Raw genomic sequence first — 24518 nt, forward strand, 5'->3', positions numbered from 1 at the left:
GTTACTTTAACATTATACAAAAATTAAAAAAGAAATTATTACAGATAATTGTTTATCAATCTCTCTTAAATTATTTCTAAAATTTTTAACTTATTTTTTAAAATTCACGAGTATTTTTTTAAATATGACGGAAAATTTTTGAATTCTTTTTTAAAAAAAATTAATTTTTTTTTGAAATTCTATTTTTAAAGCATTTTTAAAAATTAAATGTTATTTTTGAAAATCAAACGTATTTTAATTTTTCTTTTTTTGAAAATGTGAGGATATTATTAAATTTTTAGGAGTTAAAAGGTAATTTTGAGAAGAAATTATATTAGCCTCCTTTATTTTATTGTTTGTTATTATTATTATTTTTTTTTTAATTTTAATTTTGTAATTTTATATATTTTTTATTTATTTATTGGTTTTACGTGTGAATATTTTCCTGGAAGGACCTTCCCTCTCCGTCTTCTCTGCACGACTTGTTCCATCTTCAGTCTCTGGTTCTTTCTCCTGGCGATCGCAGAGATCTAAACACCTCGCGGGAAAATGGCGGGTCGCTTCGGGCTTTCCTCAACTGCTCCGGCCACCATGATCGTTACCAATACACCGGCGGCGGACCTCGCCCTCACTAATCTTGCTTACTGCTCCGCTTCTGATCTGCAAAACTACGCCGTCCCTGGCACTAAGCTCTTCCTTGCGTTGGTTGCCGATTCCTTTGTTCTTTCCCTCGCATATCCTTTCCATTTCTTTACTTTTGCCTCAATCATTTTCAATCTTCGGATTTTGATTCTTATTTTCTCGCTTTACTCTTCCTTCTCTTAGCTGTATATCCTGTTTTACGGTGCCTTAATTTTTAATTATGCCTTATTTTCAATGAGCATAGTTCATTAGCTTGGTGAGGTTTTTAGCTCGTCTAAAGGTTAATCTGTGACTAATTTAGAGCGTATAAGGCTATGGATTATCCTACTTCTAAATCAGCTTAGATTATTGCCTGTTATTTGAGAAAACCACTGTGCTCTGTATGAAAAGTTAGACATTTATGGTACTGCTCGTATATTAATTTTTTTTTTTATTACTGCTTTTGTTATCTACTAAATCAAGCAAAGGTTGTAATGGAAATTGGTAACTAGAAAAATTCAATTATACTAGGTTAAAAGGGAGAGTATGTGCACATTCTATGGTGAGGGTTCTCTTTCATTTTATTTTATTTTTGTGTTCTTGACTGAGAAAAACTCCTCACGGAAGCATTGGCAGTGGCTACATTGCTTTAAATGCTATTCAGCGTCGTCATGCTAGAGTTTCAACTGGGGACAAAATATCTGCGGCCAGGTCTTTTCCCGTACCGTACTCTATTTCTTTTCTTTTCTTTTCTTTTGCAGCTGTTTCAGTAATCATAATGCTTTCAAACTGATCTTTTCTTAGATTTATCCCGCCAGATGATTTCAATCTGGCATTACTCAGATTGGAATTGGAGTTTGTTAAAAAAGGGTCCAAAAGTGAGCAGGTATGCAGAATGGAATCAAATTTGAACTATTCTCCCCTGACCTAGGATAGTTTCTAAGCGTATCGTCAAGGAAGTCTATTAATGTTTTATTCCTTTTATATTTTTGTAGGTCGATGCTGTTCTCTTGTCTAACCAATTGAGGAAGAGATTTATCAACCAGGTAGGATTTTGAGCTTAACTTACCGGATTTGCATGTTTTTCTTACTTGGTAACCTTCCAGCTGATAATTTCTAAGTTTTTTTTTTAGTAGATTGTGTTAATTTCCCCCCATTATAACATTTCATAAGGTTTCTACGGTGATATGGTGATGGCAGATGAATTTAGACATCTTTTGAAAAATTTCCTGATGATTCATTGATCTTTCCCATCATTATTTTATTTTAAAACGTACTAAATAATTAACTTATCTGCCAGGGCAATATTGATTGTCTAGAATTTAGTTTATCTTGAGTTACTCATCTACGTGTTGATAACATATGATATCTTTCAGAAAAAGGTTGGAAGGCCATACCTTACTGAGTTGCTGGTTATGCTTGCATGCAGATAATGACAGCAGGGCAAAGAGCTTCTTTTGAGTACCATGGTACTAACTATATCTTCACCGTTAATCAAGCTGTTGTGGAAGGGCAAGATAACTCCAATGGTGTTGAAAGGGGGATTATTTCAAATGATACGTATTTTATATTTGAAACATCAAATGGAAGTGGTATAAAGGTCAGATCACCTGTTAGGAAAAGCTCATCCATTTCCTTCCAAGCTTTTTTGTTTGAGAATATTATACCCATTTCATTTTAAGCTTATCTTCTTATTCCTCATCCTTTACCCTCTTATAATTAATTAACTGACTCATTTGATTATAAATAATTAATTAACCAACTCTTATAGATTGTCTTAGAAGGAGCTACATTTAGAGCCATGAAATGGCATGAAGTTTGCATCCCTGGATTGTTGTATTTTATGGATTAATAATATTTACGTGGCTGCTACTTGGTGCAAGCTTAATTATTCTTTCTTTGCATCAGTTAGCAGTTCTTCCTGTACTTTCTATTGTGCAGGAAATTTTCTTTCCACTTCTCTGTGCTTTTAATTTTATCAACGTTCTCGTTTCTAATGCAAAAAGTCAATCCTAGATTTGTAGTATAGAAATGTAGATATAATTATTAATAAGTTCCTATTATGTCATCACAAGTCTAGTTTAAAACTACGTTGACTGCCCTCATTGTCTGTACTTTTAATTGAAAAAATTACCTGAGTACAGGTCCTAGATATTGTAGTTAGGCTGGAACTTTTTTTGGTGCCTTCTTCATGTGTTGGCTTAAATTCTCTAGCAATGGAAGTTTCCTTGCTTCTCCGTATGTGTTTTCTGTTTCCTCTTTGCTCATTATAAACTGTAAAGGGAGTCCTAAGGACGTTGACATGATATTCATCTATATTTGATTTCTTTAGTGTACTATTCATGGATGAGTAATTTTTTTAGCTGTCTATCTGACTTGGATGCATTCCCTTGTACTCTGCAGATAGTTAATCAGCGTGAAGCTGCTAGTAGTAACATTTTTCGGCAAAAGGAATTTAACCTTCAGGCACTTGGTATTGGTGGATTAAGTGAAGAGTTTGCTGACATATTTCGAAGAGCTTTTGCCTCTCGTGTTTTTCCTCCTCACGTGACCAGCAAGTAATAATCTAATAATGAAATTTACTTCCTTTTCTTGTTATTACCATGTTTCTAAGCAGATACCTGGGACAGGTTGGGCATCAAACATGTAAAAGGAATGCTGCTTTATGGACCACCTGGAACTGGCAAAACTCTGATTGCCCGTCAAATTGGAAAAATGTTGAATGGGAGAGAACCAAAGGTTAATACACACCTCAACCATTCATTTATGTTTGAAGCATATTTTATTGATGTTTGTATATTCTTTCATTCTCCTTGATGAATGCTTGGTTTCTTAAAAAAGAAAAAAAAAAAAAACATAAAAGAGAGTATTTTTTGCCTCCTAGGTTCATATCATTCTCCACATTTAGCATCCTTATTCTCTTTTCTCTCTTCCGATATATACTTTAGTGCATGAGATCTCTTATATTTTGGTATTGCCAAAAGGAAAAGAATGAAAAAATAACAATACGTTGACTGTTATTGGTTTGAAAAAATAAAGAAGTGAGAACTAAGACCTCGGAGGCATAAATACCCACTGTGCTCAAGCATAGTCATTCTTGATTTTGCATGTACAAAGTTTCTTCCTGCATTTGCAATCGTCAATATTGACATCTTTTCAATGGTCAATTTGTTTATGGTCTCTGAATGCTACGGCTCTGAATCTTATTCTCTGCCAATTGCCATCATCTATATTAAGATCTGATCAAACTTTTTTCTTTCTTTCTCCCTCTCTCACACACATACAAACACATGTTCTCAACTTTATTAGATCGTCAATGGCCCTGAAGTTTTGAGCAAGTTTGTTGGTGAAACTGAAAAGAATGTGAGAGATCTTTTTGCTGATGCTGAGAATGATCAAAGGACTCACGGTAATGGTGGTGCTATAGATATTTGGATACTTCAACACAAGTATTTCAATTTTGTTAATTTGAAGACGGCTGTTTTTCAAGACAGGAGACCAAAGTGAGTTGCATGTCATAATCTTTGATGAAATTGATGCTATTTGTAAGGTATGCGTTTGTTTTAGTATATTGTAGCTTTCTTCCATTTTTTCTTCTGTGTAGATTCACAAAGAATTAACTTCCCTGACTGAAAAAAGGCACTAGATCTTTTTAATTCCTCTCTCATAGTTGAAAAAGCTATGTTGGGTAAACAAAGAGTTGTCTCATGGTGTTGGCTATTAATGAATCTAATCGTCTTCTGTAATTTTATTTCAATGGTTAAAACTATTAATCTAATTTAATCTATAGAATAGTAACTGAACACAGATTGTAATCAACAATGCACTCATTTTCCAGGCTTGGCTCTCTTTCATTTGAGCATTTGTTTTTTTATATATCGGGATGTATGCCAAAAGTTACATGTTCACTTTCTCGCACTATGTTTGCAGGCAAGGGGATCAACTAGAGACGGAACTGGAGTTCATGATAGCATTGTCAACCAGTTACTCACAAAGGTTTGTGTGAACTTTTGTGTTGCATATTTAATTTTAGTAATACGTTTTGAGGACTTTCTTTTATCCTTTTTTATCACAATGATGACATCATGTCTAAGAGGCATCGTTTTGATGCAGATAGATGGTGTAGAATCACTAAACAATGTGCTACTTATTGGCATGACTAACAGAAAGGATTTACTTGATGAAGCCCTTTTGAGGTTTCTTTCTCTTAAGCATTAATTTTCTTTTCTTCAAAGTATTTTGTTAATGATTCTATGATTAAGCACATCTGCTTCTACAGGCCAGGTCGACTGGAAGTTCAAGTTGAAATCAGCCTGCCGGATGAGAATGGCCGTTTGCAGATTCTTCAAATCCACACTAACAAAATGAAAGAAAATTCTTTTATTGCTCCTGATGTGAATCTTCAAGATATTGGTATGTTCAATCACAATTTTTAATCTTTTAAGGTAAATATATAATTTAGTTCTCTAAAGTGCACTATTTTTTAAAATTATATTTCTATTATTTTAAAGCTTTTAATTTTTAAATCCATCGTCAAGTTAAAAAAAGTTTCAACTCAATAAGTTAGTTGGAATTGAATAAGGAAATGTGCAACATATTAAAAATATTGTTTTTTATGAGACGACATGTTTTTGATGTTAAATTGCATTATTTTTGGTTGGAATGTTGAACATTGAGAATAAATGTAGGAAGATGGGGAGATATAAAAACTAACCCCTCAAGAAAGAGGCTGAACTAAAACAAAAATGGGCTCCGATCGAGCAAAATGAGACTTAGAGGTAATTATGGAAAGACTTAATGACCGAGGCTCAGAAAGAGACATGGGAACTTAATAAGGGTCCATACATCCTCCTTAGACCTCTCAAATCCTTTGAAAACTCAACTGTTCCTCTCTAACTAAAACCACATAAAATTGCACAAGTCACTGCAAGACACATAAAAAGGCAAGCAAAAAGGAACACCTCAACCATCGAGTAGACTTCTCTTTGTCAGATTGCTTGAAAATTGGACTACTCGAAAAAAGCAATCCCAAGTTGAGCCAGCAATGACAACTCCCAATGAGGTGATCAAAGTCCTCACCTGCACCCTTGCAAAGTATGCAGCACTACGGACCCATCAAACTAGATGAATCCCTCAACTCCTCGAAATATGATCTCCTCAAAATATGATCTAAAGTGTTAATTCCTAAGAAGTACATATACAGGTATGAGACATGGACACAGACACGNTTTTTTCTTTATTTTTTTATTTATTTTATAAATCTAGGACGCAGACACGACAAAGACACATTAATTGTAATTTATATTTTCATAATATATATCATTTTTATACCAAAAAGAAATTAAGTCACTAAGTTTATGTATTTATATGCTTAAAATAAATGAGTTTGATGTATTTTGCTTTCAAAATTTATTACTTTATCCTATATTATTGTGTATCTATTTAGTATATACTTAACAAGTGTTTGACATGTGTCTAACAACTGTTAGACTTATATTGACTTTGTACCACTAGTATCTAACAATATCTCTATTATGCTAACAAGTTTTTGGTATGTGTCTAATAATTGTTGGAGTTTTCAAGTGTCCAACATGTGTTGGAAATGGATTCGTTAGCCAAACTAAGTTATCTGTGCTTCTTAGGTTAATTCTTTTGTGAAGGATCTGCCTAAGTAAATAACTTCACCTTTTTTGAGATTTTAACCTCCCACAACAAGGAAAAGACCAATTGATTGGATGGCAAAACTCAAGATGAGGGCGAGATAATTTTTGAACAAGAAATAACGGATGCCACCGGATCATTCCTTATTGATGAATGATGGTATACTCCAATGTCTTATCTTCCCAACATTAGGTATTCCTCTCATCACCCTCCACACACTAGATATATGAAGAGAAACAAGGAAGAACATTGGACATAACTTTCCTTGAGTTTTTGGAAGTACATTTGACAGTTCTATTTGAAGGCGACTCATGGGGACGGGACCATATTTACTTGTGATGACCCTATGCCATAAAGAATTGGGCTCACGGGGGAAAACACCATAGCCTAGCCAATAAAGCCTCATTTANCCCCCCCCCCCCCCCCGAGGTCCAGAAGTTTAGCCGCTACCTCCCACCTTACTTGATGAGACCTGTTCCCTCGTCAAAGCTCTTGCATAGAAATTCCCTCATAAGCTTCTCCAAAGTTTTGCTAACCAACACTGGGATCCTAAACAAGGATTGAAAGTAGGTCAGAATGTAGTTTAAGACGGGCTAATAAGAGTGAGCCTGTCCCCTTTAGATAAAAAAACTCCTCTTCCAAGAAGCTAGACATTTCTGAATCTTAACAACAAGAGGGTTCCAAAAAGATAAATTGTGAAGATTGTGACCAAGGGGGAGACCTAAATAAGAACAAGGAAGCCAACCTCACCCAATATTCACCGAATCAAAGTTGATGCCTAGAATCAAACTCTTTCCTTTGTTTATCTTTAAGCCAGAAATAGACTAAAAGGAATGACAAGGAAAAAAAAAACAGTTTGGGTTCACAAAAGCTTCCTCCCTACTCGAACAAAGGAAGTAAACCAGCAAAAGATGAGTCCATGAAAGCTTATCCCTCCCTACCAAAAAGCCATCCTGAATGTTGCCTCCCTCCACAGAAACGACTCTAGCATATCATCTAACACAAGAAGGAATAAGAGGATGGAGGTAGAGGGTTATCTTGACACAGTCCTCCAGTATGAATTCTAACCCAGTTTTCCATTAACAAGAGTGGAGCATGTGACAATTCTAATACAACTCCAAATCTAAGATCTCCGTTTATCCCTTCTTTCCAGGACTTTATCCAAAAAATATCAATCCACATGATTGTAGGCCTTCTCAAAATCAATCTTAAGAGTAATATCCTCTTGCTTACTACTCTTATAACCAGGGCCTCATTTGCAATGAAGACTTGGTCCAGGATTTGCCTATCTGCTAGAAACGCCCCTAAGAATCAGAGATTGTCTTGGGAAGGACCCTTCTTAACCTACTGGCTAGCACTTATCCATAATTTTATAAATTGTCACAAGACTAATAGGTTTGAAGTCCTTAATCCTCTTTGCCCCTTCCTTCGGAAAAAGACAAACAAAAATTCAATGAAAGGGCTATCCAAAATATCTATTTCATTGATCCTCTTTCACACAATCCCAATTATCTTGAAAAAAAGCTATAGTAAATTGCTTCTTATCCTACCCATTTTAAATTTGTTTATGGTTGGTTTAGAATCTTTAATCAATCAGTTGGGTTTGAATGAATTTTTTAATTGAGGTATGTGAAGTTCAGTCATGGATTTTTCTTTTTTAAATTAGTTGAACCGTGACTTTTGCATAGACACGTTCTTAAATATTTAAAGTTCTAGAAAAAGATAGGACTGCTTTAATTGGATACTCATACCTTGTGGAAAGAAAATTTCGGCCAAATATTGCTGCTTGCTAAATCAAATAGTTGGCATACCTATTAAATCTCTTCTCTTGGAAGCGTTTCTATTGGAGTCTAACCAATTGTATGTTCCTGCATAATTTATTAAATCCTATATGAAAAGTTGTTGAATCTTGAATGAAAAAGACCGAGTCAATTTTTTAATTTTTTAATTTTTTTTTATGAATACCAAGGTGGGAGGTGCAATGTTGAAGTTTTGATTTGATTGTTTCTTGACTGTACTGTTTAAACACACAATAGATGGTTGAGGATAATAATTTTGAAGACTTCTGAGTTACTTTTATTTACTTTGACAGCTGCTCGTACAAAGAACTACAGTGGTGCTGAAATTGAAGGGGTTGTAAAAAGTGCAGTATCATACGCATTGAATAGACAATTAAGTCTTGATGACCTCACAAAGCCAGTTGATGAAGAGAGCATTAAGGTTACTATGAGTGACTTTCTAAATGCAGTCCAAGAAATCGTTCCTGCTTTCGGTGCTTCAACAGACGACCTTGAAAGATGCAGGTTACTTTACAAATTGCCTTTCGTTATTATATTCTTTGAAATCAATGTCATTTGTCCATAAATAAATAATTACAAGAGAAGATGGCGAATCCCTTGGGTAGAATACAGGAACTTTGTGAAAGAAATTATGCATCTTGACTACTTTAAGGGATAAGACCAAATCTCAAAAGTTTAACATTTTTTCGGTTAACCTGAACATAATTTAACTAGTTTCGACATTACAACTCCAACGAATTGGTCAGTAGCTTGAATTCCCATCCCACATAGTGTTTAATTAAATAAAAAAAGAAATCGAACAATAAAATTTTGTTCCAAATACTTCTGAAATTGTCAGAATACAGGAACTTTGTGAAAGAAATTATGCATCTTGACTACTTTAAGGGATAAGACCAAATCTCAAAAGTTTAACATTTTTTCGGTTAACCTGAACATAATTTAACTAGTTTCGACATTACAACTCCAACGAATTGGTCAGTAGCTTGAATTCCCATCCCACATAGTGTTTAATTAAATAAAAAAAGAAATCGAACAATAAAATTTTGTTCCAAATACTTCTGAAATTGTCAGACTATTTGATAAGACACCTAGTCCTTCCCACAAAATTACCCACCATTGGTAAGCACATATGGTGGGGGAAAAAAAATCTTCAATGGAAAATTTATAACTATTTGGGATCTTCAGCCACAACTTAATTGAGTTGTTTTTTTAGCTCTCCTTTCGTAGGAAGGGGACTTCTTGGTCTCCTTGGCCTTTTGGTTTTTCTTTAATGAAGTCTCTGTTTCTCATTCAAATGGACGCAGACACACTACTTATCCTGAAGTTGAAACTGAACATTTCCAAAATGTCGTCTTTTTTGGAATTACCAAGTGGATACTAAATTGATAAAGAAGCTCAAAGCAAAATTGCATAAAAGGAAAAGATGAGAAAACTATTCTTATTCTTCTACCAAAGATACATAAATATATGAAAGGGAACATGAAAGCCTTTCCTTTTTGACCACTCAAGTACTTTCTTCATTGTAAATCGGAGGTTAGTTCTATTGTTATTTGTGGTTTCAAGTTATAAGCTTCAGGTGTTCACGTTGAATTTCTCATGTAGGATGGTATCTATTATGAGTTAGTCCTGCTTGATTTTTGCACAAGTATACAGTGCATCAATCTAGAAACTCTAATTATGGGTCTTGTATTGTTGATACTCTTGCGTAATGGTATTGACATTATTTTTCATAATTGTCACCTGAGACCTGGATAGATCCCTTTACTGGCACCTTACAGTTCACATTGAGATTTTCCGATTGCTCATATTTGATAGTTGGGGGGAAGATCTCAACCATTTGTTTTCAGAAGTAATTGATAGGACATGAATATTTAAGTAAATTATGCGCAGTCAAATACTTTTGTGGTAGTTTAACATCTGCTTGTTGCATTTAAATGAATGATTTTTGTATTTGACTTTTTTGTATTTGATAAGGGAGAATTAATTCCATTACTTCTGTCTCTTTCTTTTTTCATTTCTGGGAGGAGCGTCGACCTCTTGTATTGCTAATATGTTTTTCTAAGTTATTTAAAACCCTTAAACCTTGTTGGATTCTTTTATAAAAAAAATTTAAATATTAGTCCTTAATATACTATGTTAATTGAATTGTAGGCTTAATGGAATAGTTGAGTGTGGTGGACGACATAAACACATTTACGAAAGAGCGATGCTACTTGTAGAGCAAGTTAAAGTGAGCAAGGGAAGTCCTCTCGTCACTTGTCTTCTTGAAGGCCCAAGTGGCAGGTATGCTTTATCGAACCTCGTAATTATTCATTTATTTATTTTTCTGTAATATAATTTTTTTAGTGTATACAAGTTCTATTTGTTAATTTTGGCTGAAAGACCTTACCTATCTACAGTGGCAAAACTGCAATGGCAGCCACAGTTGGTATCCGCAGTGAGTTTCCTTATGTCAAAATTGTAAGTTATTATTTTCAAATATGTTGAGTTTTCCATTCCTTGTGCATGCATTTACATCCTTCTGTTCTGTCTCATTACCTGATTTTCGGTTAACTATAATTTATTTATTTATTTGATGATTAGATATCAGCTGAATCAATGATTGGCCTTCTTGAGAGCACCAAATGCGCACAGATTGTCAAGGTTCGACAGTGTTTCTAGGGCTGTTAGCTTGTTACTCACCTTACTGTTATTGAACAAAGTTTAAACTGAAGCAAACTTATGCCTACCCGATAGTTATGTAGTCTGTTCGATGTTGTATGACAGTTCTGTTGAATTGTTGGCTAATCGCCTGCACAATTTTTCTCGGAGGGACTTATATGATGTTTCACTGTTTGATAGGTTTTTGAGGATGCATACAAGTCTCCATTGAGCATTATCATTCTCGATGACATTGAAAGGTGACTGATGCTGATTCTAACAATCATCTCTCTACATTTCCCTCCTAGTGATTAACTTATTAGTATCCTCGCCATTGAGTCCTTGTATTAAAGTGCCTTATTACAGATTACTGGAATATGTTGCCATTGGTCCTCGTTTTTCAAATTTGATATCTCAAGCACTGATGGTTCTTCTCAAACGACTTCCTCCCAAGGTTTCTGTCAACTCTCTGCATCTGAAGTTTTTAATTCACAACTATTTCATTTTCATTGGAATGCAATATTAGTTAGTGGTATGTAGATATCCTGAAGCTGGGAGGTAAAGTTAATATTTCATGTGAATACAAATGTACAAATCGCCTTAAGGTTTTGACTTTTCATCCGTGACAGTCTTTTATAACATTACTGATAGTTACTAATCGATATATCATTTGAATTACATTTCCAGGGTAAAAAGCTTCTGGTAATTGGAACAACTAGTGAAGTGGGCTTTTTAGATTCAGTTGGTATTTGTGATGCTTTCTCAGTCACTTACCATGTTCCGACATTGAAAGCGGATGATGCAAAGAAGGTAAGTTTTGAGTACTATTGCACCCTTTTTGTTTCTTTTCATATTTGCAGCCATTTTTTAAATATACTCGTAGTATTAAAGACAGGTGCTGTACCATGTGGCATGAATTACTATTTTGCGGTTCATGTTAGTTCTCAGAAGCTTCTACTTACCTATAATCATGACAAATTGTGCGACAAAAGAGTGAAAGTTGCTAGTTGTGCGTGTGCCTATTGGAGAAATATTGATTGAAATATTAGTTTAAGTATACTTCGTTTTCTAAGTCTGGAAATTATAAAATCATACGCAGGTTCCTCTTCTTTGGATTGAATTATTTTGATTTGTATTAAACTCTTAATGCTCTCTGTTTCATCTTATCATAGGTGATGCAACAACTGAACGTTTTTGCTGACGATGACGTGGATGCTGCTGCAGAGGCTGTCGGTGATGTATGTTCTTCTTTGATAGTTATTTACGTCCCGTTTGATAACCAATTGGTTTTTTAAAACTGTGCTTGTTTTTATCATCATTTCTGTGCCATGGTTTTCATCTTTCTAAAGAAAACATTTTAATTTTTAGCCAAATTTCAAATTTCAAAAACTAGTTTTTTTTTTTTAAAAAACTACTTTTTTAGTCTTCAAAACTTGAATTGATTTTAGAAAACATAGGTAAATGGTAGTTAACAAAACAAAGAAACCTATTGGTGCAAGTAGCATTTATAAACTTAATTTAAAAAAAAAAAAAAAAATCAAATAGTTATCGATGAGACCCTAACTTTTTATTTTTAGAAAGTTGGATAGGTTACTAACTGGTATTAGTTTAGTTCCGTGGAAAAACTGTTTGTGTTGTATATATATATATGTGGCTAGGACTTAAGTGGAACTGGTTCCATTATCCCCCCTCGATTAGTGTGAACGAGATCCTTGGGTTTGATTAGTTCTTTGAGAGAAGTCTAATAGTTCCATATTCTCTTTCCATCGCTGAGTGAATTGTTGTCAAATTCTTAATCGATGTAAAATAAATCTCCTGTGAATACTGGAAATAATTGAATGGATATTATTTCAATGGAAATCATCATTTTATGACACCTTTTTAACTCGAGCCTTTACTCTGCCTTAGATGCCCATCAAGAAACTGTACATGTTAATTGAGATGGCTGCTCAAGGTGAGCGTGGTGGAGGAGCAGAAGCCATCTATTCTGGTGCTCAGAAGATCAAGATCTCTCACTTTTTCGATTGCCTCCAGGACATTGTTCGGTACTAGATTTTGATTCTTTTATTTGTTTTTGCACCTTATAATTATAACCCGTTTTTTGGTATCGTGCATGGGGCTTTGATTTCTGTTTGATCCCATAAGTTTGAACTCCATGGTTGACGATGGCCGGCTGGCTGTTTCTTGAAATTGTGTAAGATGATGAACTCTACTCCATAGAATGAAGAGTTGAACGATTGGGACTAAGCATTGACCTGAATCATGTTCTTGCTCAATCAAAACGCTGATTGTAACAACTGAGTGTATTATTATTACTATTATTTTTAGACGATGAATTGGAGGAGTTACTGTGCTGGATTCTTTGGAAAATACTTACATTGTTTGTTCATCTCATATTCGAATGCTTTCCAGAATTATTAGGAAATTGATAGGTTTCAGCTTGCTGTGGGAAATATCTGAAGCTTCTCATTCTCTATATGAAGTTTATTGTTATTATTTCTTGTCTTATTTCTTTTTAAACACGTCTACCAAATCGAGTCGAGTTTTAATCCATCTTTTGTCTTTCCAGGAATATCAAATAATGTGCAATAGTATTTGCTCATACATTCTTTTCAATGAGTATCACATTTTGTGAAGATGCTTGGACATTCTTGATATCCTTTTACAGTGAGTGCACCACATAAATTTGGACCCATGAAAATCATCAACAATCTACAAGTGATAACTTTGAGTGTTGAATAATGCTATTGATGTACATGATAACATTCAACCTCATCATTTTAAAGTCCGTCAAATAATCAACTAATGAAGCAAAATACAGATTTATAGATTCTCATAACGATTGAGGCTTTGAATCATGGATTGCCATGCGACTCTGTGGGTAAAAAGGGCTATAAATTTTGTTAATTCTGTAAAACCAAGGCATGAGAAAATTGAAGTCAAACATAAAGAGTAAACGGTCAAAAAGTTTTAAAAGTTCAAAATATTTCCATGGAGTCAAAAGACAAAATAATTTACAAAATAACACGAGTTTTGAGAAAGTGACATTAAAATACACGATCTAGACATTGCCCTATAGCCACATGATTTCGCTCCTATCATTAAATAGTGCCTACCGCTCTATTTTTAAACAAAAAATAGCAGAAATGAACATAAAATACTTAATAAGCACTTGTAGACTCTCATCAAACCTTCTCCTATTCAATATTTCTTAAGCTATGTGCCCGGGATCCTAGGCTTAGCCAATTGCATGGCTCAGATTCAATTTTGGTCTCATAAGGTTCATATACACTACTTACTCCTATTCCAAGGATGCAAGTCACCCATCAGAGTGCTCAGATTCAATTTTGGTCTCCATCAGAGTGCATTCGGGTTTCAAAGTGCACTTAGCCTCTCATTGCCTACTTATCATGGTGCACATGTTATCATCATGCTTATTGCACAAGTTAGGGTGCCCTCGTACGTCTCGAGCTCTAAGAAGTCTAACAGGCATGAAGGAGTTGTTGCTCACTATAAAGTGACCCATTAATCTCCCTAGATCTCTAGCGTATCTAATATTGAGCACTGGTCAGAAACTTTCCTAACCAACGAGGTACGTTCAATCATAATAGTATTTAAATCAATCAGAGTCAAATCATGGAAGTCCTAAAATGTGCATTCTTGTTAAACCACTCAAAATCCATAATCCTAGACTTAGCTATCCATTTTCGTACTCAATTCATTCATAAATCATGCTAAAAGCATATGCCCGTGTCCTAGTTGATAAAAGCATATGTTCGAGACCTCTTGAACTCCAAGTTCTTTGAAATGAGTGAAGATTAAGGAATGAGAGAAAATTGAGAGAAAATGGGTCTAAAAGCGATCCAAAATGGTTTAGAACCTTCTCCATAAATTGAATACTTGTTTCCTCAATAGTATGCTCGCAGGATGTCTCATTTATAAGATCCTTACCTTATTAAAGGAAGGATTTGTGGCCAATTTGGAGCAACTCTTACAAGGCTTTCCATCCCTAGGCTTTCATCTTAGCGTTATCAAGCTGAGTTTTGGAGAGAACATCTGTCATTTGTGGTTGTTTACTCCCAAATATGAATGCATTTAATATATATATATATATATATATATATATAAAGAAATTCTGCTTCATAACTACGAGGGGTCTTCCCCTAGAGATGATGAGTGCAGACGTACATAATAAAACAATGAGGGTGTTTATGAGGTGCATGATGAGATTATTTGCTAACTACCACGCTTAAATGATGGTGAAAGTTCTCTATATATAATTATTTACAAAAAAAAAAAATTATGGTAAATTACAAATAATATGGAAATAACAATATAACGAAAGAATAATAAATGAATATATAATACATTTGCATTTAATAAAAGGGCAAATATGGTAAGCCGTAATGTAAGTCAAATATCTAGATATTTGCTTATAATAAATAGTCAAATATCCTTAACACCCTTTCACAATCTGAGCCTCGGATTTGAACAAACGTGAAGCTTGGATCTGAAAAATTCAAAGAGAGGTCGAGAAACACTTTTTGTGAAGATGTCAGCAACTTAGAGATGGGAAAGTACATATTGTGTGCGAAGTTTGCCAACGATGACAAGTTCTCGAACGAAATAATAATCTAGTTCAACATGTGTTTGGCCCACTTGTGAGAAACGAGATTAGAGCTAAAAAAAAAAAAGCACTTTTGTTTTTCACGTAAGATTAAACCTACTAAATAAGTTTTGTTGTTCATGAAATTTTAGGAGAAGAATCAATGTGACATGATAAGGTTATTATGAAATTTTGGTGACCATTAAACTATGATAATGGGCTCAACAAGGGTAGGTGTAAAATGACTAAAATGCCCCTATAATTATGTACCACCAGCATCAATCTCTAAATAGCATGAATATTGATAAATAGCATGAAAATGTCATGGTACAAGACCATTGAAATATGAGGAGGAATTAAACCCAGATTTGAGATAGTAAATGACCTAAAATACCCTTACGAGAATTCTGAGATGTTTTCAAGACCTTGAAAGACTCAAAATACTATGAAAATGTATATGAGGCTCATTTACCATATTTAGGGTAAGTACGAAAGATTTTAGGAAATTATGACAAAAACTACCCCTCAAGACCGTTTATAAGAAATCAAGGTTTTTATGAATACCAATTAACAAGATGCTTATGCAAGATTTATATATGCAGAGAAGTGTTTATGATTCATATGGATGAAATGATGGCGTACTTGTTAAGAATTTTTCCTTAGTTGTGTTTCAAGACTTAATAAAGAACTCTTAGAACGAGAACTCGAGTTATTCCGAGATTAAAGCACTTTCGAGGACAAAAGTTTTTTTTAGATGTATATGATGTAACCACCTCAATTTCTTACTACTTCTTTTCCAAATATCTCTCCTCAACTACTCCTCCAGCTTGAGAATGATGGTTCTCCTAGAGAGAAAAAAGGACCGCTGTTGTAATTATTTAGTTTTTTTAATTGAAATTCAAGTTGTTTCTGTGGCCTAATTATCAATTAGAAGATTTAGGAAAATAAGTCGGATCAGTAGCATTTTTAAATTTTTAGTTATTATTGCATAAAATCAGACAGGATCCATAGCATTTTTTTTTTTATAAATAAAAGAAGTGAGTAGGAATCCATTTAAATTGCCCAAAACTTAAGCATGAACAGAATTAAATGTTTTGATGGTAGAAAAGGAAGATTTGGAGATGATTAAACTATTTTTTAAAATTATTTATGCGATTCAATCTGTAGAATGATGATATTGGTATATATATATATATATTTCGAGATAGTCTCTCATGCTTGTAGTCTACTGCATGAAATATTGTAAAATATAGAGAATTGAACTTGAAATTGATGTCACGGGTCGACCTAAGTTGATTTGGATACAAAGGACAAAAAACGAACTTTCATTAAGGATAAATTGGTGACACCGACCAAAGCTAATGTAACGACCCTAAATTTCCACATACTCAGAGTCGCTACTAACGTCTCATGCTCATCTATAATGTGAAAATATAACTCTTACATGAACATAATTGATAACGTAAACTTAAAAAAAAAAACGTTTAAAACAACTTCTTCTCTCGAAAACATAGCCATGGTCTTACGTGTGTAAATATGAAATACTGAAATTTAGAGAAAACAAAAACAAATACAAAATAATTTAAAACAATGAAATGCAAAACAATCTATTCTAACTTAAGACTAGAAATTTAAATATGAATCTACCATATGCACGTGCCACAGTCTCTGCTCGCGATGCCGCCGTCCACTGTACAAGTGCGCCTTGCCTTTACCTGAAAAATGATGTGGCATACGGCTTGAGTATTTAAAAGAATACTCAGTAAGTGGCCCCACGATAGGGGCCATGCAAATGCAAACACATGCAATCATGATTTAGGGACCTATCTCTAATCATCTTAGGGGTGGCCTCCAGTCTCGGACAAATTGGATGTGTAGTACTTCCCTACACACGACTCACACGTGCGAGTGTGAATCCCCAGGGCGCTCGCACACCCCCTGGACCCTCTGGTCAAGCTAATCTGTAGCGACGTCCGGAGGTCAGCGGAACCCCATAGTGTCATGCACCTCATGAACACCCTCATCTGTGTGCTTTCGCACCTGTGCGCATTCGCGCTCATCATACGGTGCGCGTCCGCACTCATCATCTCTAGGGGAAGTAGCCCTATGCTTATGAACATACAATATGCATGAGGTCCCTCTAAATCCATCATAATGTCTCTTCTGACACAACCCTCTAGTCTCATCTCTTTGTTACTCTAGGTAACACATACTCGTGGATATTTATATTAATATCATTTTCACGCTCTTAGGGTTGTGTCCTATGTCGATCTAACGACATGATGCAATATGGCACTCATCATCATATAGCATGCTCAATATGGAAAACATCATCATATTAAGGTAAACGTCACGCAATCATCATACTCATCATATTGCCACAAAGTGCATCAAACATATCAAGTACGACATTCATCAAAATATATATATACTGAGCACATCATCAGGTATCATAACCCACACATCATCATAACTCATACATCATCATAACTCATATACCGCATCGTACGACATAGTTTATACATCATCATAACTCAAACAATTTTTTTAGCCTATCCTATAGTAAGACCACTTACCTGGTTGGCCTTAGCCGAAGTATTCCCTAATTTATTTAACGTAAGCTCCCGTTCCTCCAGAACTACACCAAATGTTGCCAAGGTTTGCTTCCTATCGCATCGTTCGTCACCTTTTGTTAGTATTTCACATTTTAATTAATAATCCAACTAACTGTGTGAAATACGGCTCTAAACGGTCTCAATAAAAATCGAATTCCATATTTTCATTGTTTCTAAATTATTAGGATAATAAACTTCTTGTTACTTGATCATTCAATCCAATAATATTATATTTAATGGGTACAAATTATAATAATTTTCTCATATTTTCCACTTACCTCCATCACTCCGTTCATCTCCTCTATTATGGAATATGATTTTCTTTTCTTTTCTAAAAATATCATTATGATTTTCTTTTCTTTTCTTTCCTCAAATATCATGAATCATCATTTTTTTTTTTGTTAATTCTGCTTACCGGCCATTTTCAATCTAATCTCATTTTCCTTTCTTTCCTAAAAAATGTATATGCAATTAACAAAATCATTTTCAATCTATTCTAATTTTCTTTTCTTCCTTCAAATCTATTAACTGAGCCATTTTAGATTGATTTAATTTTCTTTTCTTTCTTACCATCTTCCTCTCTTCCATTTTTTCTTTAATTTTTTTTTCTTTCTCAAAATTTTCCTCTCTTCCATTTTTTCCTTTTAATTCTAATTCTTTTCTAATTCTATTCTCATATCTAATTCTTTAACTCTGTTCAACAGTCTAATTAATCATTTCCCTCTATTATTTATAACTATTGTATTGGAACTCTGTTCAACCGTCTAATTACAGATTTAAGATTTTCTTGGTTGTTTCTAAATCTTTCTCATTTAAGATTTTCTATCGATTTGGTTGTTTCTAAATCTTTCTCTCTCTCACCCTATATGTTTTTTTCTTTTATTTGGAAATCTCTTTATTTCTTTCTGTTTTTTTTTTCTTTTCTCTTCCCTTCTTCTGATTGTTTGATCTGTTTTCACAGTCTTTCCCTCTTTCTTTTTATTTCTTTTCTCCCACCAAATTTTAATTGGCTCTTAGGTTAAGATATCATCGGTTCTAACTCATATCTAAGTAATTGCAACATATTAATATCCTACCAAATTTTAATTGACTCTTAGGTTAAGATATCATCGTTTCTAACTCAGATCTAAGTAATTGCAACGTATTAATATCTTTTCATATAGGAAAAAAAGGAAAAGTTAAATCTGAGTACTAACCTTTTCAAATGACATCTCTTTTCAATGATCTGCCTAACCATCTCTCCATTATCTTCTTTTTTTTTTCCTCCTAGAAAATCTATCTTTCTTTCTTCTCCCCAGAAAATTGCCTTTCTTCTCAGAAGATCTATCTGCCTTTCTTCTCCACGGAAAATCTTTTCTTTCTTTTTCTCTTTTGGTTGTAAAATTATTGATGACGGATGAGCAGGCATTCTAGGGTAGGGTGGAGATATTGAAGGAGAGTTGATCAGTTAATTTTTTTTTCTTGCTTATTTTATTATTTTTATTTTATTATTATTATTATTATTATTATTATTATTATTATTATTATTATTATTATGATTATTAACCTAACGGGGCGTTACAGCTAATTAGATAAGTGGTCTTACTATAGGATAAACTAGAAATTGTATGACTTACAATTTACGATGTACGAGCTATGATGATGATGAACGGTATCGTACGATGCTGTATACTAGTATATGATGTTGTATGAGCGACGTCGCATGATGTCGTATACTAGTATATGATGATGTATGAGTTATGATGCATGATGATGTGCGTAATATATATGTTACGATGTATGACGGACTTAATATGCTTGATGCATTTGATGACAATATGATGAGTATGATGAGTATGATGATTGCATGATATTTATCTTAATATGACGATGTTCTCTATATTGAGCACGTTGTATGATGATGAGTGCCACATTGCATCATGTCGATAGACTAACACAGGACACAACCCTAAAAGCATGAAAATGATGTTAATATAAATATCAAATGAGCATGTGTTACTTATGTAACAAAGAGATAGACCAGAGAGTTGTGTCAGAAGAGGGATCTCATGCATGTGGTATGTTCATAAGTATAGGGCTACTTCCTCTTCCTCTAGAGAAGATGAGTGCGGACACGCACAATATGATGATGAGGGTGTTCATGAGGTGCATGACACCAGGAGTTTCGCTGACCTCCGGACGTCGCTACAGATTAGCTAACCAGAGATGGTCGAGGGGGCGAGCCCACCTGAGGATTCATACTTGCAGGTGTGAGTCATGTTTAAGGAAGTACTACACATCCATAGTTGTCCGAGACTGGAAGCCACGCGTAGATGAGAATAGAGATAGGTCCCAAGAGCATGGTTTGCATTTGCATGGGGGCCACTTCCTGAGTATTCTTCGAAATACTCAGGCTGTGTGCCAAATCATTTTTCAGCCAAGGTAAGGCGCACATGTACAGATGGTGGCGGCATCGCGAGCAGAGACTGTGGCACATGCATAGAGTAGACTCATATTTAAATTCCTAGTTTTAGGTTAGTATAAGTTGTTTTGCATTTCATCGTTTTAACTTATTTTATATTTGTTTTTCATTTCTCTAAATTTTAGTATCTTGTATTTAAACACGTAAAACCATGACTGTGTTTTCTAGAGAAGATGATGTTTTAAATACTTTCGACATTTATACTATAGATGATGTTTTCTTTTAAGAGTTATATTTCCGCATAGAAGAAGAGCATGAGACATTAGTAGCGACTTTGAATATGTAGAAATTTAGGGTCGTTACATACATGGTTTTGGATAAAGCCTTTAGAGTAAAGATTGCCCGTGTCTACACTGCTCGGAGAGGTGTTGTTAGCATAAGAGGACTCAAAGGCTAGAAAAGTAGAAGTATCCGAACAATATCCCGATATAGTCCTAATCGTCCAAGATATTTGTGACTTCGATATAATACTTTCCTTTGGATGGTTGGTAGAGAAAAATGCCAACATTAATTATTGTGCTCAATCGAGAAGTGATATCAAGTCACTCACTCAGCACAGCATTAAGTTAGGGAGTGAGCTTTGAGGGTATGTTGAAGGTTATCTTTGCATTGATGGAGAACAAGCTAGTTAGCCACAGGGCTTGGGACTTGTTGGCAAGATGTATAGAACATAAGAGGTAGTGTAGCTTTAGTGCCAATGTACAAGAGTTTAAAGATGTCTTTCCCCATGAGCTACTAGAATTATCTCTAGTGAGGAAAGTTAGTTTTATGATTGAGCTCAAGCTCGGGATGACCTCAATCTTGAAGACTCGACCTCAATCGAGTCGAAGGAAATTAAGGAGAGGTTGTAGGAACTACTCGAAAGGGAGGCTTCATAGGACTCAGCGTGTCGCTCTAGAGAGCATAGTGTTATTTGTTTAAGAGAAGGATGGTTCCCTACCATTGTGTATATAATATTGGGAGTTGAATAGGGTAACTATTAAAAATAGGCATCCACTAGCACAGATAGATGACTTATTTGATCAGTTGTAGGGAGATTTGGTATTCTCCCAGATATACCTATGTTCGAGATACCATTAGTTGAGGAATTAAAAAGGAAGATATACCCAAGACTGCATTTAAGAAAAAATACGAGCATTATTAGTTCATGATAACGTTCTTTGGATGGACTAAAATCTCTACAACACTTACGGAACCAAAAAACTTAATCTTGGACCATTCATGAATAAGTTACAGAGGTGAGATTCTTAGTTTTTCTAAGGGTTTTAATGGCAATATCACCCTCCATTTTAAACCCTTCTTGATGAATCTTGGACCATTGTATTCAACATGACGAGTACTATAAGAACAACGAAGAAAAAAATATGTTCGTGAGGCCTATAAGAGAAGAACCAACTGTTGGGTTTTATGTCCTAAAACTCATAGTTTGTAAACAAAGATATATTATATTTTCAATAAAGTTATTATTGATGTTTATTCAGTAAAAAATTGTTATTGAATAAAGTGAACTTTACGATCGTTAATCTAAATCCAATAAACTAAGAACACTCTGGCTATAGTATGATTACTTGAACTATATGTAGAGACATAAGAGTGGATCAAGTTCAAGTATATAGTCAAAATGATCTATAGTATAAGGATAAGGCTGAGTACCTTATTCTGGGGACACTATGGATGCGGCCCACTTTTGTATATGATATAAACAATGTGATCACTAAATTGTACATGTGGAGACATGTGAGTGGGGGCGTCCTATGCAATGAGTATTGCATAAGATCGGACCATGAAGAAAACCACTCTCACTTTATAATGTCGTTTACTGTTGAGACTGATTTTCTTTTCATTCGATAACCTAGGTAACTCGGTTTTAATCCTGAGCTAACCATGAACTCCTGTTTATTCGGAATTATCCTTAGATTTGCATGGGTGAGAGTGGCTCTAGTTCGCCGACTCAACAGGCCTCCCATTTCAGGGGTAAGACTGGGTGAATGGCTGGGGACGTGGGGTGCAAGACGGAATTCACTCCTACCCACTTTTAGGGATAGAAGAAAGGTAGTTCCCTTAAGCACTGACTCCAGGTCTTGAACAAGGGGCCCCACCCTCTCATTGGCCTGAGAGGGATTCGGTTTACTGGTTGGACCACAAACCAATTGTTTATTAGAGGATCAGTGAGACATAAGGAACAAGAAGTAACTTCAGGGGTAAAACGGTAAATTGACCCAGCTCTAGTTACGAACAACCTGTGAAGGATCGACTTACTAATCATGGTTATATCAGATGGACAGAAATATATCTATAGTGAGGGGAGTGCAACTACTAGGCTATAGTGGAGTGTCCTAGTAGTTAACGAATGTTGGTTAACCAGGTTAATGAGTTTAATCGGTTAATCTTGAATCGTTGGAGCCCATGATCTATAGGTCCATTAGGTCCCTCTGCTAGCTCATATCGGACTAAACCATAGAACAGTGTGACGAGTGAGTTCGAAGTGTTCGAATTCAAATTAGGGAATATGCGTTACATATATACGATATATTTAACCGCAATTTTATTTTATTTACGAAATAAACGAAAAGAGAGAATCTGAGATATTTAAATAAGATTTAAATATCTTAATCAATTATGTGTCGGAATTGACTGGGATTGGCATTTGAATTAATATTAAATATTAATTAAATAGTTTAATTAATTATTTAATGTTACTTTAATTTGAAATTCATTATTCAAATTAATTGTTGAATTAAAATGAAGAAAGTCAAAATGTTGACTTTCATCTAATTAAAATGAAGAAAGTCAAAATGTTGACTTTCATCTAATGGAAAAATCATGTTAGTGGAATTTTGAGGTGTCAAAATTTGGTTTAACCAAACTTGCATGTTTGCCAAATAAACCCCACAAGTTTGAGTGGAATTTTGAGTGTCAAAATTTGGTTAACTCAAACATGCATGCTTGCCACATAATCCCAAACATTTGAGTGGAATTTTAAGTGTCAAGATTTGGTGATCTCAAGTTTGCATGAACATGCAAACTTGACTCTTTAAATAGAGTGATCATGATACTTGGAAGGGATTCTTCATCTTGATGAAAAACCTCTCACAAGCACTCTCTTTCACGTATACAAAATCCCTCCCAAGTTTAGTCACTCACCGGATTCCACAATCCCGTTCTAAGGCCGGAGAATAGTGGAGAAGACACTAGTGGTGGTTCGAAATCGGTTCGTGAGGCAAAAGGAGTTTGAACTACAAAAGGTTAGTATTTAAACTCATTAAGTTTTAATACTTATGAACATGCTAGTCATTTACAATAATTGATGTTCTAAAAGTGCCTAAGATCTAAATTGCTTCCGCATGTGTTATAGTAACACTATCACCAACATGAGTTATCGAATCAGTATGCATAATTTAACTTTGATTGATCTAAATATTTTGTTGAGACTCTGACATGATATGATTTATCGTACCCTACTTGATTTGTATGTACCTTGCTAGATATGCATGATTTTTACGAATTAATATTGTTTAGGCCCTAGAAGCATATTAGGATATTGGAATACCTACTTATCACCTTATCTATGTATGGACTAAGTGGTATGGTACCTAGAGGATATGCATGACTTATTAGCGAGCCTTATTCTATGACTTATCTTTCCTTGGTCCTTGACCGATATTTAAGATTGATTATGACATTATGTGACGACTAGGTCTATGTAGGGACAGTTGATGCACAACAATTAATCGTGAGCTCATCTCGAGTAGTGAAGGTCTACTTAGCATATGTGAATGCAACTTCACCCACTTAGCGCTCATGGCACACTAAATGGTACTATTGAGGGAGCTACAGGTGCGCTTAGTGGGGGAGCTTGTCTTGCACAATTTAAGGCCTAGAATGGCAAGAGAATAGGGAGCTTATTAGGCATCATTAGGGGATCTTCCGACTAGGAGCGCTCAAAAGTTGACACATATTAAGATATAGGTGATGGGAATGAATGTTTCGTTCATGCAAGAAAATTACTGGTGCAAGAAAATTACTGGAACATGAGGCACTCCTTCTTCAAGAGGATTTATCTTATGAGAAGAAACCTACTAGGATTTTGGCTCGTGGCTCGTGGTGTAAAGTGGTCGCACAATAAGGAGAATTTA

At 34.7% G+C, this 24518-nt stretch overlaps 1 protein-coding gene across 1 annotated transcript; it reads left to right on the top strand.

The window, feature by feature from the left end:
* Positions 1-421: 421 nt before the first annotated feature.
* Positions 422-13094, top strand: LOC111801908 (vesicle-fusing ATPase-like). The gene is made up of 21 exons (XM_023686136.1): positions 422-713; positions 1216-1311; positions 1405-1486; positions 1596-1646; positions 2030-2200; positions 3004-3158; positions 3231-3339; positions 3910-4009; positions 4095-4150; positions 4531-4596; positions 4714-4796; positions 4880-5013; positions 8354-8564; positions 10212-10343; positions 10460-10520; positions 10644-10703; positions 10902-10960; positions 11067-11154; positions 11388-11510; positions 11873-11938; positions 12609-13094. The coding sequence occupies exons 1-21, from the start codon at positions 529-531 to the stop codon at positions 12750-12752; spliced, it is 2232 nt and encodes a 743-aa protein (XP_023541904.1). The 5' UTR covers positions 422-528; the 3' UTR covers positions 12753-13094.
* The last annotated feature ends 11424 nt before the right edge of the window (positions 13095-24518 follow it).

The sequence above is a fragment of the Cucurbita pepo genome, chromosome LG09, assembly GCF_002806865.2.
Source record: "Cucurbita pepo subsp. pepo cultivar mu-cu-16 chromosome LG09, ASM280686v2, whole genome shotgun sequence".
NCBI classification, from domain to species: Eukaryota; Viridiplantae; Streptophyta; class Magnoliopsida; order Cucurbitales; family Cucurbitaceae; genus Cucurbita; species Cucurbita pepo.